At 39.3% G+C, this 19,191-nt stretch overlaps 1 protein-coding gene across 2 annotated transcripts in view; it reads left to right on the top strand.

Moving 5' to 3' along the window:
- Positions 1 to 19,191, top strand: part of pxnb (paxillin b) — a 45,969-nt gene that overhangs the window by 14,319 nt on the left and 12,459 nt on the right. Inside the window, exons 2-6 of one of the 2 annotated variants that reach the window (XM_062998892.1) lie at positions 6,942 to 7,150; positions 12,474 to 12,559; positions 13,743 to 13,882; positions 15,772 to 15,958; positions 16,066 to 16,195. In XM_062998892.1, the coding sequence (XP_062854962.1) occupies positions 6,942 to 7,150; positions 12,474 to 12,559; positions 13,743 to 13,882; positions 15,772 to 15,958; positions 16,066 to 16,195 (752 nt within the window). Of the gene's footprint in view, positions 1 to 6,941; positions 7,151 to 12,473; positions 12,560 to 13,742; positions 13,883 to 15,771; positions 15,959 to 16,065; positions 16,208 to 19,191 lie in introns of both variants that reach the window. The other variant, XM_062998891.1, reaches the window with a different exon arrangement.

The following is a 19,191-nucleotide window of genomic DNA, read 5'->3' as shown; positions in this document are numbered from 1 at the left end:
CCACTGCACAACATTCTCTTTCACACACACTGTTCACTCTTTACACTCCCTTCTCCGGGTCAGGGACACACTCAGGTGTGGATAGGAGATCGGAATATATTTGAGAAGTACACACCCAACACTGTAAGTACTGATTTCTGACCTCTTCTTATTTAAAGCTAACTGTTTTGTAGTTTCATTGGACTGAAGGTGCACCTCCGAGACTGGATAACCACCTGTTCTCAGCAGTTTATAGATGTTTATAATATTTATACAATTATAATCAGCTTGGATTGTAATGTTCTAAAGTATATGACGTGTGAGTAGTTTAAATATAACCTGTTTTCATAACGTCTCTAATTAGAGCTTGAACCAGACCTTTGCTCTTAACTAGCACTTAATCCGTGTCAGTTTTAACTGGTAAATCAGTCTTTTAAAACACACCTATACGATTCGGTGAAAGGAATACGCACACATCATAGTACACATCATAAACTTGCCGCTTTATGGTTTCAAAGTACAACTTCTCAGGTGTTTACTCGCTATACAGACCTACTCATCTTTAATTTCTGCTACCATACCTCCCGATATGGGCCAGGAGTTCATATCTGGTGCTTCGGTATTTGCGCTCGTAAACTTTGACTGTGGTACGGGCTCATATGTCCGAGGCCCAGGTTAGCTGTCATATAAACCTGGACTGTGACAGACTTTGGCCACCGGTCCGTCACCAAGTCAGAATATTTTCTTTCCCCAGTATGGTATGTGGAGGCTACATGCTATTATTGACAACCAGGAGCAAGTGGCAGAGTGGATAGTGAAGCATATAGGATAGAAGGTGGTTGGACGAGCATAATTCTTTCCAAAAGGCAAAAAAAAACGTTTTTTTAACCAACAGTCTGCATGTAATTGACTCTACGTTTTATTTCCTGTATTAATAATAGCTCGTAACTGAATTGTTTGCTTTGTTATCTAGCACACACACCCATTTTATCAGCACTGCACATGTTCTGACTGACCAAACAACCGACCATGTAGAGTCTGCCCAGTGACATAATGTCTGTCCTGTAGTTGTGTCATGTGTGTGTTGACAGGCGCTCCCATTGTTATTGGATTAGGCTACCTGACAAGGACGTTTACCTTCAGAACTCTAGCAGACAGCGCTGACAAACATGGCAACAGGGCTGCATTCATTTTCTCTCTGGCTTGCAATGCCGTCCATACACATGTCCATAGTGTAGTGTAAAACTTAGACAGTATTTCATTATGCTATAAGTGATCATTGCTGTAATACAGACAAGATGAGATGTACATACATAAATATCCAGTGCTGGCTGGTTTTACAGTCCCAGGTTGTTCCAGTGAATAACCTGCCTGTTAAATACTTATTTTTTTTAGTGATAGTATCACGTAAAGCTTAATGTAAGAGGTAAAAAAGGACTAAAAGTCTAAACACTTCAAGATGTTCCATTAATTTATTCAGCTTTAGTACCTTATATACATATACATATATTTTTATATTATTAGCGTTAGTATTAGTTAAGTTAATAATAGTTACAAACGGGTTGGCACGGTGTCTCAGTGGGTAGCAGAGTGGTCTGTGTCCCTTCTGTGTGGAGTTTGCATGTTCTCCACGTGTCTGTGTGGGTTTCCTCCGGGGCTCCGGTTTCCTCCCACAGTCCAAAGACTTAAATTACTTATGACTGTGTTTGACATAAAACTTTAACTGATAAACCTTGTGTAATGAGTAACTACCGTTCCTGTCATGAATGTTACCAAAGTGTGAAGAACATGATGTTAAAATCCTAACAAATAAGTAATAGTTACAAAAGGAAACTAAAGTATTTGTGTTATAAGTAAACAGTAATATAACAGTTATAATTAAGTTATAATTAAACAGCATTAAGTATGTAAAAGCATGAAAGATAGAAGGACATTATTAAAAATTAGTAGGAGATAATGTGTCCATGCACCACAAATTCATAAAACTGGCAACATAACAGTTATAATTAAAATGCTTTTTTATTAAACATAAATGAATTCAATCTCAGGCATCATTTGCAATTTTGGGCATTAAAACTCTCTTCCTCACCTTTCCTCCTTGCTACAGACAAACAGTAATAATGTTAAACTAACTTGGACCATATCGATCAGTTAATATTTCCTACCTGTTTTTTTTTTGTCAGAAAAATGGTTAAAAATGTTGACGCTAAAATGTTGTCACTAAAAAGCTAATTATCATGCTGTTGGAGTTTTAATCTCCAGTTAGCAATGCATTACGCTGCTGTGAGGTGCTATATGTGTAAATAAACCTCTTGTAGTCTGTGCCAAAGATCCTAACCAAAGAAGTTAAAAATAGTAGAAATCAGTCTCTTGATGGAATATGAATGGCAACGAATGCAGCATTTAATATTGCAGCTTTGGGAAACGGTGACAGAACAATAAAAAACCCCAAACACACTGCAATCTGTAATAAGTCAGGTCTGTTATTCTTATACTGACACACGTGCAGATTTTTGTGCCGCTGGTTGTGCATGAGTTACTTATTTTTAGTTTCAAAGGTTATATACTTAATCCCCGTAATTTTCTGTCAAAAGGAGCAACAAATTTTAGGTAGATCTGATGATGATGATGGAGAGTATACACATTATTGTGTGTATTATTTATTTTTCTACCTGATTGGTGTGTCTTCCTCTTAACAATGTACTGTGGAAAGTATCATCCATGCAACCCAAAGCTGCAGATTTTGCTAAATTACTTTCTTGTTAATTACTTTTAATTGACCCATAACTGACAAGCCTATAGCGTCCCATTAAAACTCAAAACGCTTCAGAGTTTCAGTATCAGCTAGTCTGTAAGCTTTATTAAATAAAAATGCAGTAATGTAGTGGAAGTGGCAGTAATGTAAAACACTGAACATAAACATGATGAAACATGAGCAGAACCAGTTCAGAATGTAGAATGTGGATTCGAACCCTGGATCCCAGCTATAACGAGCTAACATAATTTGCTCCTGGGTTTCCTGAGAATATAGATATTTATATAATATCATTTCAAATTTTGTGTGAACATATATAACTACTGCATTTAATTTTGACTGCTTTGGTGCCCAGTAGCCGAATCAACCTCTATAATAAGGTTTGTGTTATTTGATCCAATAACTGAGGTCTGATGTTACAGGTCTCCCAGGTATGGATCAGATTATGGTTTGGTAATACAACTTGTCTTGTGAAGATGGTGTCAAGAGTTTGTTCTATTAGTCGTTATAGACCCTGAGAGCCTGACCTACCTGTATGTAGTATTATAATAATATTGCATCATTAAATGTTCTATAGTGACTAAAACAGTCGACAGTTTCCTGAGCTTGTTTCCTGTTTCTTTCACCCAGTGGTTTTGGACATGTTTAAACAATAACATGTGAGCACTGCACACCACTTATATTTAATATGTCTTAAAAGAATGTGCATCAGTGCTAATGCCATTAAAAAAAATTATAAATAAATTAAACAGACCCTTTGCCCCCCTGTAATGATTCGTATTGTCTTAGCGTGTGCTCATTTTCTGTGGATGTGGTTTAGTCCCCGTTCACAGTTGAAGTGTTTTATGTGTACTATATTTGGCTGCGTTAGTGGTGTGAGACACTGGAGCTGTTAAGTGAGACATACTCTCCGGGGGAAAGAGAATCATCCTTTTACTGTTTTAGTCGAGTTTTATTTTAAGCTCCCGTCGTTCAGTGTGTAGATATTATATTTACCGCCGATTATTAGGTTGGTGACAAGTTAATGATGCTCATTTGTTTTTAAGATGAAGTTAAAATCTAAATGGTTTGGTTACTGTGACACTTCTGACACATCTGTAACACATCACAAAGGAAGTGATGGTATAAATTGTGGGTGTCTATGTGGCTTTTTTTAACATGTTAATAAAATGTAAATAATAATGGGCATCCTGCATGTTGTATAGACCCATTCTCATATAATAACTGTCCTGTAACTACAGACCTGCAGGCCTGCACAGGAAATAATGTTGCTAATTATACACCAACCAGACATAACATTATGACCACTGACAGGTGAAGTGAATAACACTGATTATCTCTTCATCACGGCACCTGTTAGTGGTGGGGATATATTAGGCAGCGAGTGAACATTTTATCCTCAAAGTTGATGTTAGAAGCAGGAAAAATGGGCGAGCGTGAGGATTTGAGCGAGTTTTACAAGGGCCAAATTGTGATGGCTAGACGACTGGGTCAGAGCATCTCCAAAACTGCAGATCTTGTGGGGTGTTCCTGGTCTGCAGTGGTCAGTATCTATCAAAACTGGTCCAAGGAAGGAACAGTGGTAAACTGGCGACAGGGTCATGGGCGGCCAAAGAATATTGATGCACGTGGGGAGTGAAGGCTGGCCTGTGTGGTCAGATCCAACAAACGAGCTACTGTAGCTCAAACTGCTGAAGAAGTTCATGATGGTTCTGATAGAAAGGTGTCAGAATACACAGAGCATCATAGTTTGTTGCATATGGGGCTGCACAGCCGCAGACCGGTCAGAGCACCATGCTGACCCCTGTCCACCGCCGAAAGTGCAGACAATGGGCACGTGAGCAGTGGAACTGGACCACGGAACAATGGAAGAAGGTGGCCTGGTCTGATGAATCATGTTGTCTTTCACATCATGTGGATGGCCGGGTGTGTGTGCGTCGCTTACCTGGGGAACACATGGCACCAGGATGCACTATGGGAAGAAGGCAAGCTGGTGAAGGCAGTGTGATGCTTTGGGCAACGTTCTGCTGGGAAACCTCAGGTCCTGCCATCCATGTGGATGTTACTTTGATACGTACCACCTACCTAAGCGTTGTTGCAGACCATGTTCACCCTTTCATGGAAATTACCTGATGGCTGTGACCTATTTCAACAGGATGATGCGCCCTGCCACAAAGCAAAAATCAGGAACGGTTTGAGGAGCACAACTACGAGTTTGAGGCCTCCAAATTACCCAGATCTTAATCCAATCGAGCATCTGTGGGATGTACTGGACAAACAAGTCCAATCCATGGAGGCCCCACCTCGCAGCTTACAGGAGTTAACGGATCTGCTGCTAACATCTTGGTGCCAGATACCACAGCACACCTTCAGGGGAAACAACACAATATTAGGAAGGTGGTCATAATGTTATGCCTAATCGGTGTAAATTTATGTTTAATTTACTGAAAAAGTGAAGGGTTTCCCCCAAATTGTATGATTTGTATTCACAAACAAAACTGCTTAAAACCACAGCTTTGGAAGTGAACTCCATGTCTGAAAGAACTGATGTGTAAAACAAGATAAGTGGACAGTGGGTAGGGCTTTGAGCTATCAATCACAAGGTTGAGAGTTTGAAGCCCAGCTCTGCCATGCAGCCACTGATGGGCTCTTGAGCAAGGCCCTTAACCCTGTCTGTTCTGGGGGCTCAGTACAGTGGCTGATCCTGCGCCCTGACCCCAGATATGGGCGGCACTGTGGCTTAGTGGGTAGCACTGTCCCCCCACTGCAAGAAGGTCCTGGGTTCGATCCCCAGGTGGGGCGGTCCGGGTCCTTTCTGTGTGGTTTGCATGTTCTCCCCGTGTCTGTGTGGGTTTCTTGTGAACTGATGAATCTTGTGTAATGAGTAACTACCGTTCCTGTCATGAATGTAACCAAAGTGTAAAACATGACGTTAAAATTCTAATAAACAAAGAAACTGTCCCCAGATATGAGAGAATTTTTTATTGTACTATACACTTGTATATGTTTAAAATATACAAGTAAAGTCCACAAAGTTGAATCAGTTCATCTGGACACAAGTTTGTTGTAGAGATATGTTTCGTCACTCAATCCGAATGACTTCTTCAGTCTGAGCTGGTGTTGAACACCCCAACCTTATATGCAGTTGATTTGCATAACAACCGATCACCGCCCATTGCATAACAATGGAACCGGTGATCAGGTCCATATGCAATTCACAATGAGCATTAATTACAATGGTCATGTGTGTCTTTCACACATGATTGGGGTAAAGCTCCTATTACGGCGTTGTACGATGGTGAGAGATGTACTCTCAGGCCCCCTCCCCGGTTCAGAGATGGTCGTTCCCTCTTCACGTAAATGGCCTCTTTGACTCCACGTTCAAACCAGCGTTCCTCCTTGTCAAGGATCTGCACATCTTCATCATTAAATGAGTGGCCGCTGGCTTGCAGGTGGGTGGAAACCGCAGAGTCCTGGCCAGAAGAGGTTGATCTATGTTGGGCCATCCGTTTCGCCAGTGGCTGTTTAGTTTCCCCGATGTACAGTTCCCGACAATCCTCCCGGCACCTAACAGCATACACTACGTTACTCTGTTTGTGTCGAGGAACCCGGTCCTTAGGGTGAACTAATTTCTGGCGTAGCGTGTTCTGGGGTTTGAAAGCAAATGAAACAGAGTGTATTCACCACCAGCTCAGACTGACGAAGTCATTCGGATTGAGTGACGAAACGTATCTCTACAACAAACTTGTGTCCAGATGAACTGATTCAACTTTGTGGATTTGTGTACCTGGATTATTGAGCATGCACCAACAGATATACAAGTAAAGGCATTTTACTTTAATATAAATGTGAAGGCATTCTACTCTATAAAGGTGTATTATATAAACCCTCATCTCCTAATAGATGAATTAATCAGTAAAAACCCGCGCACGCTTCTCAATTCACCTCGTTTGGTCATTAATCTAGCAATGTATTTTTATTAGCCCAGTTGGTCCCAATTTAATATTACCGTATAGACCAGAGACCCTCGTAAGAGCTACCATTATACAAGTCATGAATCAGCATAATCAAGAGTCTCCTTTGTTGGCACACGTATGTGTATGCGATGAGGCCTTAGATACACTGACGTTTTCCAGCTTGTGCTTTCATTTAGCCTGCTCTCATTGATTCATGGCATTATTATTTATTTATAATATTTTTTTTGCAGACGCACTACTGGCAGACTTGGAGTCATCGACCGCTTATATTTCCAAGTGTCCAGTGTTTCTCCCCGACGAGACTCCATACTCCTTGCCCAGCAGTGGAAACCTGGTCCAGGATGGCACTGCCCCTCCTCCACTGCCCCCTCCGCCATCTACCGAGGCTCTGAACGGATCGCTCTATAACCGAGCCGACTCGCACCACTCCTCACAACAGGTTATGATTGTCCCATTTGTTTCACCATCCTTTTTTGATGTTTTTATTAAAGAGTACTACTGGTTTAAGGCTTTTACAAATAAAACTTACTAAAACATGAATTAAATTAACATTTGCATTTACATGTGTGGTATTTAGCAGTTGCTTCTTACATTTTGACCAATTACAGTTAGGGCTGGGCGATATGACTAAAAAAACTCATATCTCGATATAATAATACGATACGATATAATGTAAACTTAAAGTACAATGGCAGGCCACTGCCCGTATTTTAGCTTATTTGGTTTAAAAGTTCTCTTAAAGACACAAAACATTGTAGTTCTGATAAATGCTGACAGAATTACAGTGTTTATATTTTGTATTATTACAGGCTGTATTTGTATTTATATTGACAACATTTATATCAAACAAACCAGCAGAATCTCACAATTATATTTATGCTATCCGTTGTACTTCAAATAAATAAGCATCAAAAAAATCCCGAAAAAGTTCAATATGTGATAATGCTTTGCTATCATGGCAAAATGAAAGCGCGCGTTAACCAACAGCACCGCAACCCAGATCAACCACACAGCAGTATAAAATCATAACCGCAGCTTACCTTCTTCTTCTTTCAAATTTATATCTGTGTGTTGTTCCATTAGGGACAAAATCAACTTGTTTTTCTTCCTGAAGGCCACCTTATATGTTTCCAGAATATTTCCAGAATATATAAATCCATTTTAACTGTGTTTGTCCACCAAACTAATAAACACCGTCTTAGATTATTTATTCTCTCGGCTTTCCCGGTAAAAAGCTGAAACTGGTAATTTGTTCACTAAACTCTAAACTGACACTTATGCCTTTACAAGCAATCAAGAGAGAAATTGAAATTCTGCCCAAAATCTGAATTTGGAAGATCTGATTGGTTTATACAGCTGTTTTTAAGGCTTGAACCATGAATGAATCTCTTTCACAAATGAACTGATTCATTTGTGTTTTTATTTTGTACTATTACAGGCTGTATTTGTATTCGTATTGACAATATTTATATCAAACAAACCAGCAGAATCTCACAATCACATTTATGCTGTCCGTTTTACTTCGAACAAAATGAACTGAATCATTTGTGTGAGCAAAACAAATGAATCTTTTCCATAGATAAGAGCACAGCTCCCTAATTCGATTCCAATTAATAATTCGTTTGAAAAGAGTCGTTTCGGACAGTGATGCAGATTGCATGAGTGCGTTCACGTGCCCACCCGCTCATGCAGTGTGCTGAACAGTGCTTTTGTGCTGTTTTAAACGTTCTCAAATGGTAACCTGTGTGTCCTTGACATACTCGATATATAGTGTAAAAAGTAATATTGAATATATCAATATTCGCGATATACCGCCAAAGCCCTAATTACGGTGCAAGCAGTCGAGGGTTGATTGCTTTGCTTAAAGGCCCAACGGTGACAACTTGGCAGTGACTTGAACCAGCAACCTTCTGATCACTAGTCCGTTATCTTAACCTCTAGGTTACCACTGCCCTACTAAATAATGCATATTGGATAACTTAATTGTGTTTATCAGTTTGTGTTGTGTTTTTATTTGTGTTATATAATTTTTTCCTCAGTTAATTTTTTTTAAACAACATTGCAGATTTTTTTGGAATGCCTTAAAACTTGCCGGCACTTGTTTTATCATTATGCTCTCAGTTATGTACACAGGATGTAGCATGTCCGTAGGAATGGGAGTAGTGCTTTTTGTAATATGTCATTTGTTTGCTATTAAAGAACATCTGATTTTAAAAACAAAAGTATTGCAAATACATAACAATAACTCACAGTTAGATGAAGGTTTAAAAGTAGAACTTATTATATAATTTATATTATTAAATAATCTCCACAAGTCTCCATTGTTTTGTTTCTTCCCTAGAACATACATGTACATTTACAGCATTATGCAGACAGTTTCATACAAAGCAGCTTAGAACTGTGACTGACTGTAACGCATTCAATTAAATGTTAAGGGTGAATACATGGCAGTGGGCTGCACGGTGGCTAAGTGAGTAGCACTGTCGCCTCACTGCAAGAAGGTCCTCGGTTTGATCCCCAGGTCGGGCGGTCCGGGTCCTTTCTGTGTGGAGTTTGCATGTTCTCCCCATGTCTGCATGGGTTTACTCCGGGTGCTCCGGTTTCCTCCCACAGTCCAAAGACGTGCAAGTGAGGTGAACTGGAGAAACTAAATTGTCCATGACTGTGTTTGATATAAACTTGAACTGATGAATCTTGTGTAGTGAGTAAGTACCGTTCCTGTTATGAATGTAACCAAAGTGTAAAAACATGGTTAAAATCCAAACAAACAAACAAACATGGCAGTGATGGGGCTTAAACCAGCAACTTTCTGTCCAGGCAGTATTAGTCCAGTATTGACCACTGAGCTCTCACTCTCTATACAGATTTTAATGACCAAATGTACAGCTTTATCCGTTGAGTAAACCTATTGGGTACATAAATATCGTTTTTCTGCTGTGTTGCTGCCTCAGAACCTCTTACATACTTCTCATGACCGTACATGTAGTGGCAGAGGCGTGAAGCATACCTCATAATTCTTGTACTTTTGCCACAGACATTACAAAATCAGCCATTTAACTAAGTGATCTCGTCCCAGGTTCTTACCTGTTTTGTACCTAGTTGGTCAAGACCTGATGAATAAGCTGTGTGTGATTATTGTTTGGTTGTTACTGTCATCATCTAGAATTGCTCAGCTGGGCTTTTGTTTGCTAGACGCAGTTACGTAGTACTTAGGGCCCGTGTATACACACACACACACACACACACACACACACACACACAAGAATGCATTTTATAAAAAAATAGATACACCGATCAGCCATAACATTAAAACCACCTCCTTGTTTCTACACACACTGTCCATTTTATCAGCTCCACTTACCATATAGAAGCACTTTGTAGTTCTACAATTACTGACTGTAGTCCATCTGTTTCTCTGCATGCTTTGTTAGCCCCCTTTCATGCTGTTCTTCAATGGTCAGGACTCTCACAGGACCACCACAGAGTAGGTATTATTTAGGTGGTGGATCATTCTCAGCACTGCAGTGACACTGACATGGTGGTGGTGTGTTAGTGTGTGTTGTGCTGGTATGAGTGGATCAGACACAGCAGCGCTGCTGGAGTTTTTAAACACCTCACTGTCACTGCTGGACTGTGAATAGTCCACCAACCAAAAATATATCCAGCCAACAGCGACCCGTGGGCAGCGTCCTGTGACCACTGAGGTCTAGAAGATGACCAACTCAAACAGCAGCAATAGATGAGCGATCGTCTCTGATTTTACATCTACAAGGTGGACCAACTAGGTAGGAGTGTCTAAGTGGACATTGATTGGACGTGGTATTTAGAAACTCCATCAGTGCTGCTGTGTCTGATCCACTCATACCAGCTCAACACACACTAACACACCACCACCATGTCAGTGTCACTGCAGTGCTGAGAATGATCCACCACCTAAATAATACCTGCTCTGTGGTGCTCCTGACCATTGAAGAACTGCATGAAAGCGGGCTAAAAAAAATATGCAGAGAAACAGATGGACTACAGTCAGTAATTGTAGAACTACAAAGTGCTTCTATATGGTAAGTGGAGCTGATAAAATGGACAGTGAGTGTAGAAACAAGGAGGTGCATTTAATGTTATGGCTGATCAGTGTAGATTGATAGGTAGATGTGGAGGAGTATAATTAACATCAACTCAGTAACATCCGTCACCCAGAACCACTAATAATTAACGTCAGTGTCATATTTCTGACTCGAACTCTGGCTGATCCTCTGTTAATCTCAATATGGCCAAGGAGAACATTTGAGACTTGATGTTTGGTGTGAGCTTTTATTGCACTTCCGTCAGCCTGGATCTCCAGCAGTTTAACCCAGTTATAATAAAAATGTGCTGGACAAAATACAAACACTGACTAACAAAACTTTGTCCTGGGACATCCCTGGAAATGGCAGGAAAAGGCCCAAATACACAACAAGTGTTCCATAAAGACCTTCCACTGGACATTAAGATACTGAACACCCCTACATATAAAGAGAGATGGCAAACAGAATGGCATACCAAAAGCCGGAAATAAATCATATGAAATATGTCCCACTATTCATATCCAAACCAAAACAGGACAACAAAACCAGATAGTTTAAGTTGTTTTCTCTAGATGCAGTATTACCCACAGCAGATTGACACACTCACACAATCGCAAAGACTAACACGTCCTGCCCTGAATATAATCCCAAGGTAACCATGGTGTTAAAACCCAAACAAAAAACCTGCAATCCCCTGGAAAGGAGACTCAGTGAACACCAGGGTAGATCAGAATTAAACCTCTGCACAAGAGTCATAAGACGTTTGCCATGATGACTGGACAGGCAGATTCATCTAATGAAAAATCCAGTCCCAAGTGATGCAAGCAGTGAACAATTCAGTCTTAACTCCAGACAAACTAACATAACTCATCATCTCAATGTAACTGTTGAGGATTCTCAACATGGTTTGTGATTGCTCTGGGATTAGATTTGTCTTAAATGGTTAGATTTCCCCTTGGCATAAAGTAACAGTTTGGGGATTCATTCCACTCTATTTCATGTACCTGTAAGTATTTACAATTGTTTGGGACTGGAGGTTGCTTAGAAATGGCTCTAAGTGATATTCCTGATCTTGATGATTTTTGCAGAGCTCCTTTTCATGATTTGTTTTTCTTGTAAGATCTTAAAATGTGCAATAACTAAATTGTAAAAGGGACTAATTACTTCTGTATCTCCAGCTGTATGATCCAAAATATAAAGACACACAAACATAATACCAATCATGCCATAAAATGACACAAGTATGTGTTAAATATGGTTTTAAAATCCAAATAACAATCCAACTGTTCCACAGGGAATTACACCCAGGCCCTTTAAGCTGTGGGCGACTTTGCTACCCACTGTGCCATTCTTTTTATATTCAGTTTTGTTTTATAAAAACATTCATTGTTTTATTGTGTTTGGATGCATTATCTTACATTAATTTGACTTTTTCAGAATTCAGAAATTAAGCTTCTTTATATTGCATGAATCAAATATTATGATTAAGGTTAGTCTGTTTGTGGTAGGATGTAACTTAGGGTTCCTAAATGATCAGCATGAACAGCATTTGTAATTAAATTTTTTAATCCATTTTTAAATAGCTTTTCTTCCAGTTAAACTGAATGATAACTGTTATAAATGCAGGTGATTGCATTGCATAAACACACCTGTACTTTTTGTATTGATCTTTCATTGTATTTTCTTTACTTGCCTCAGTCTATTGGATCAGCACAGAAAAGTACCTTGTCTAGAGACCGCAGTAGTCCCCCACTATCTCATACTGAAGAGGACCACGTCTACAGGTCAGTTATGGACTCTTTATTTTCATTGTGTATTAAAGGTGGGTGCATGAACAGCTACAAACAAAATGTTTGTTTGTTCACTAGGATTTTAACGTCATGTTTTACACTTTGGTTACATTTATGACAAATAGTCACTCAATACACAAGATTCATCAGTTCACAAGGTTATATCGAACACAGTCATGGACAATTTTGTATCTCTAATTCACCTCACTTTCGTGTCTTTGGACTGTGGGAGGAAACTGGAGCACCCGGATTAAACCCACATGGACATGGGGAGAACATGCAAACTCCACACAGAAAGGACCCGATACAACCCCACCTGGGGATCGAACTCAGGACCTTCTTGCTGTGAGACGACAGTGCTACCCGCTTAACCACCGTGCCACCCAAAGAAACTAGCCAAACGTTGTGATTTTGCACAGTGCACAGAGAGTAGATACATATTATGTACAAATGTGTGTACTAACCCTGTTAGTAAAACCTGTTACCACTGTACTCGGACAGTCAGGTTGATTAGCTTGTTGGAGCTGTTGCGTCTTCAGGAGGTTTACATTTAAAATATAACCCAGGTGCCTAATTGGTTATGGGTGTTAATGTTGGGGCACACATTCCACATAATGTCTAGGCAAAGACTTAGTCCTGAACTGCATACTACTGTACTTACTACTATGTCAAAGTAGTACATCACCAGTGGTATCTTAACTGATTTGACTTTGTATTTAGTATGGAATAATAAAAATTATCATGCTGTTTAATGCTGGGATTCATGCCGTGTATAATCCCCACAGTAAATAATGTCCAATTTGTTCAGTTGGATATTAAGTGTGAGTCCGTTAAAGTTGATTTAGGCCGCTGGTGATAGTTGTGTTTTTACTGCAGTTTAGTTCCTCCACTATAAACGTGGGAACTGCAGCTTGTGCACAGCTCACATTTGTTTCAGGACATGAGCACAAACCGTACGCTAAATGAAAGCAGGTAACATGTGGTGACTATCTTAGAGATGTATAATTAACAGCAAGTAAAAGCTCAGTGTTAGACTTACTGAATCGGAGTGTTTTTTTTCCTTTCCTCAAACACATTGTTTCAGTGTTGAGTGTTTGAACTGTTACAGAGATATAAACACACATCCCTACATTGTTTACAGTGCAGAAACCTGACCTTTCTCCAAATGTGTTTTCAGCTTTCCCAACAAGCCCAAGACGTCACAGTCCTCCGCAACAGCCATGAGCTCTGCACTGGGCAGCAACCTGTCTGAGCTGGACCGCCTACTACTGGAACTCAATGCTGTCCAGCAAAACACACCTTCCTTCCCAAGCACTGGTATAAAACCTTTCTATCTGTACAGTTATGTCCACCTAAGATGAACTGACTCATTTCTTACTAATGTGTGAACTTTGATCGAAGCCCTAATAACTCTGTGTTAAAAAGCCATGCAGCTGGGAATGGCAATGCCTGAGTGCCGGAGGTTTGAATCCCAGGCTGGGCTCATAGATATTGCAGTGTGTGGTGGTGTTACATGAACCTACCTATTGAGGAGACACATATCAGTGCACCCTTAGTGTCGGTCTCAAGCCCGAATGAATTGGCGGGGGATGGAAACCGCTCCAAATTAAACGTGGACAAATTATTCACAGTTTTGACCCCTAACTAGAGCAGCCAAAAGGGAATCATTTATTTGTTTGTTTAATGCACAAATGAAAACAAAATGGTCATGAATTAATGCACCTTATTTTGACCTAATTAAATAACATCTTAATACGTCTTAATAACCAACATTTTACACACCATAAAGCAGTGGTCCCCAACCTTTTTTGCACCGTGGACCAGTTTCATGTAAGATATAATTTCAGACCGGCGGGGGCGGGAGGATTTAAAACAGAATAATTTTTGCTTAATAGTTAAAGACGCTGCTTCCACCTGGGGGTGATATGAGACGATAAACACCCGTGTGTTGGAAATGGAAGCAGTGTTTTCATTGCTGATGTAGCGATCTACAATTATTTATTCTTTCTGTGCGGCCCGATAATAAATGACCCGCCCGGTGGTTGGGGACCACTGCCATAAAGCACATCCTGATTGAATGCCCAAAATACTACAGTGAAGGACAAAAACTACATATGCCCAAAACCGAAGATAATTCAGAAATAATTCTCAATTTCTTTAATAATATAAAACTGAATACATATATATATATATAATACAAAACAAATAAAACTAGCATAAAACACTGATTCCTGATGTGAATGTCATAGATATGACAACATGGGGTTATAAAAACAAACAACAACCTACATTTTATTAACAAAATTGTAGAATAAACATAATTTTTTTTTTAAAAGGGTCCATTTGTTGGCCTTTAAAACTGCATACATTAAAACATTAGAGAGGCTCAGTTTTTTTTTTTGCATGGGTGGCACAGTGGGTAACACTGTCACCTTACAGCAAGAAGGTCCTGGGTTTCATTATCAGGTGGGGCGATGCAGGTCCTTTCTGTGTGGAGTTAGCATGTTCTCACCGCGTCTGTGACAGTCCAAAGACGTGCTACCGTTCCTGTTATGAATGGAACCAAAGTGTAAAACATGACTTTAAAGTCCTAATAAATAAATCATTAGTTTTTGCTCAAATTCTGAGCCTGTTCCGTTAGATTAGATTAGATTAGATTCAACCTTATTGTCATTGTGCAGAGTAAACTAGTACAAAGCCAACATATTACATATTACAAAGTATTACATTATTATATTACAGTTAAAGTGCAGAAGTGACCAGAAGTAAAATGAGGAGACATATAAGAATATTAAACAGATGATGAAGATAATGATGATTGTACAGTGTATAGACTAATGTATTTTTACAGAGTAATGGAGGTGACTAAAGTGGCTACATAAATGGGTAATGAATGAGAATAAATAAAGTACATAAGTATAGCAGATATATGCAACATATACATTATTGTTGTGCATTAGCACTGTAGTCTGCGTTTTCAAAATATCCTAAACAAAAAGTAGCTTGCTAATAATGTAAAATTCTAAGCATCTGTAGCATGTTTTTTACATATACAAGGTCAACACGCATGGATCATTTTTCTTTCTTAGCTATTTTTTCTCTATATATACACAGTACTTATGCTACTCTTACAAACATGCTAATTATTAGGCAATGCAGCTTCCTCTGTTTGACCATGTAGTGCTTTGTAATTTGTCGTCCCTTAGAGGATGCAGCCCCGCCCCTTCCTTCCTCCAGTACTGCGCACTATATCCAAGAGAATGGCGCCCACCCTGGCATTACCCCCACTTCTAATGGCAAGCCTCAGAGAAATGGAACCAAAGGCAGCGATGAGGGACGTCCTACCGTGGAGAGCCTGCTGAACGAGTTGGAAAGCTCCATTCCAGCCCCAACGTAAGATCCCTCCGCTGTACCCCTGTCCTCTCCTTCTGCATGTACCGATGGTTAAATCATACCCAAATGTTGCAATCGTTTGTGTTGATTAATTTTTTTGTAAGCAGGCCTACTCCGTCTGGCCTCCAAACTGACACCTGTCACCTGGATGCACCGTCTGAGCAGCAGGGTCGCATGTCGGCCACCTCAGCCACACGAGAGCTGGATGAGTTGATGGCCTGCCTGTCAGATTTCAAGGTGCAGAGCAATGTGAGTGCATATGAGACTAGTAGACTTCTGGTGAATCTGACAGACTTTACTCGGGGTCCTTTGTGTTACTATGAGATACTGTGGGTCTGTCCGAAAGCCTACTGATCTCTCTACATAGATGAATTTTACGTCATCTTACACTCCAGAGAAGAAGGCTGTTCAACTTATTAGATTCCTTAAAATGCTGCCTATTAAGGTGCCTTAATTCAAAGCGATAATCTGACTGAATAACGAAGGAGCATCAGATGCTTCCTTAGCTGTGAAGGCAATCCCAGCATTCAGTGCGGCACAACATTTCTCACTAAAATTTCAAATATGGCGGATGAATGCAACAAGTTATTTTCAAATGTAGTGAACACGGCATAGATAGATAGATAGATAGATAGATAGATAGATAGATAGATAGATAGATAGATAGATAGATAGATAGATAGATAGATAGATAGATAGATAGATAGATAGATTAGATAGATAGATAGATAGATAGATAGATAGATAGATAGATTAGATAGAATAGATAGATAGATAGATTAGATAGATTAGATAGATAGATAGATAGATAGATTAGATAGATAGATAGATAGATAGATAGATAGATTAGATAGATTAGATAGATAGATTAGATAGATAGATAGATAGATAGATAGATAGATAGATAGATAGATAGATAGATAGATTAGATAGATAGATTAGATAGATTAGATAGATAGATTAGATAGATAGATAGATTAGATAGATAGATAGATAGATAGATAGATAGATAGATAGATAGATAGATAGATAGATAGATAGATTAGATAGATAGATAGATAGATAGATAGATAGATAGATTAGATAGATTAGATAGATTAGATAGATAGATTAGATAGATAGATAGATAGATAGATAGATAGATAGATAGATAGATAGATAGATAGATTAGATAGATAGATTAGATAGATAGATAGATAGATAGATAGATAGATAGATAGATAGATAGATAGATTAGATAGATAGATAGATAGATAGATAGATAGATAGATAGATTAGATAGATAGATAGATAGATAGATAGATAGATAGATTAGATAGATTAGATAGATTAGATAGATAGATTAGATAGATAGATAGATAGATAGATAGATAGATAGATAGATAGATAGATTAGATAGATAGATTAGATAGATTAGATAGATAGATAGATAGATAGATAGATAGATAGATAGATAGATAGATAGATAGATACAGTGCCTTGCAAAAGTATTCAGCCCCCTTGAACTTTTCAACCTTTTGCCACATTTCAGGCTTCAAACATAACGATATGAAATTGTAATTTTTTGTGAAGAATCAACAAGTGGGACACAATCGTGAAGTGGAACGAAATTTATTGGATATTTTAAACTTTTTTTAGAAATAAAAAACTAAAAAGTGGGGCGTGCAATATTATTCAGCCCCTTTACTTTCAGTGCAGCAAACTCACTCCAGAAGTTCAGTGAGGATCTCTGAATGATCCAATGTTGACCTAAATGACTGATGGTGATAAATAGAATCCACCTGTGTGTAATCAAGTCTCCGTATAAATGCACCTGCTCTGTGATAGTTTCAGAGTTCTGTTTAAAGCGCAGAGAGCATCATGAAGACCAAGGAACACACCAGGCAGGTCCGAGATACTGTTGTGGAGAAGTTTAAAGCCGGATTTGGATACAAAAAGATTTCCCAAGCTTTAAACATCTCAAGGAGCACTGTGCAAGCGATCATATTGAAATGGAAGGAGTATCAGACCACTGCAAATCTACCAAGACCCGGCCTTCCCTCTAAACTTTCAGCTCAAACAAGGAGAAGACTGATCAGAGATGCAGCCAAGAGGCCCATGATCACTCTGAATGAACTGCAGAGATCTACAGCTGAGGTGGGAGACTCTGTCCATAGGACACAATCAGTCGTACACTGCACAAATCTGGCCTTTATGGAAGAGTGGCAAGAAGAAAGCCATTTCTCAAAGATATCTATAAAAAGTCACCTGGGAGACACACCAAACATGTGGAAGAAGGTGCTCTGGTCAGATGAAACCAAAATCGAACTTTTTGGCCACAATGCAAAACGTTATGTTTGGCGTAAAAGCAACACAGCTCATCACCCTGAACACACCATCCCCACTGTCAAACATGGTGGTGGCAGCATCATGGTTTGGGCCTGCTTTTCTTCAGCAGGGACAGGGAAGATGGTTAAAATTGATGGGAAGATGGATGGAGCCAAATACAGGACCATTCTGGAAGAAAACCTGTTGCAGTCTGCAAAAGACCTGAGACTGGGACGGAGATTTATCTTCCAACAAGACAATGATCCAAAACATAAAGCAAAATCTACAATGGAATGGTTCACAAATAAACGTATCCAGGTGTTAGAATGGCCAAGTCAAAGTCCAGACCTGAATCCCATCGAGAATCTGTGGAAAGAGCTGAAAACTGCTGTTCACAAACGCTCTCCATCCAACCTCACTGAGCTCGAGCTGTTTTGCAAGGAAGAATGGGCAAAAATTTCTGTCTCTCGATGTGCAAAACTGATAGAGACATACCCCAAGCGACTTGCAGCTGTAATCGCAGCAAAAGGTGGCGCTACAAAGTATTAACGCAAGGGGGCCGAATAATATTGCACGCCCCATTTTTCAGTTTTTTATTTCTAAAAAAAGTTTAAAATATCCAATAAATTTCGTTCCACTTCACGATTGTGTCCCACTTGTTGTTGATTCTTCACAAAAAATTACAATTTCATATCGTTATGTTTGAAGCCTGAAATGTGGCAAAAGGTTGAAAAGTTCAAGGGGGCTGAATACTTTTGCAAGGCACTGTAGATAGATAGATAGATAGATAGATAGATAGATAGATAGATAGATAGATAGACAGACAGACAGACAGACAGACAGACAGACAGACAGACAGATTGATTGATTAGATAGATAGACAGATAGATAGATAGATTAGATAGATTAGATAGATAGATAGATAG

Source organism: Trichomycterus rosablanca, chromosome 7 (assembly GCF_030014385.1).
Source record: "Trichomycterus rosablanca isolate fTriRos1 chromosome 7, fTriRos1.hap1, whole genome shotgun sequence".
Taxonomy (NCBI): Eukaryota; Metazoa; Chordata; class Actinopteri; order Siluriformes; family Trichomycteridae; genus Trichomycterus; species Trichomycterus rosablanca.
This window is presented reverse-complemented; position numbering and strand designations above follow the sequence as displayed.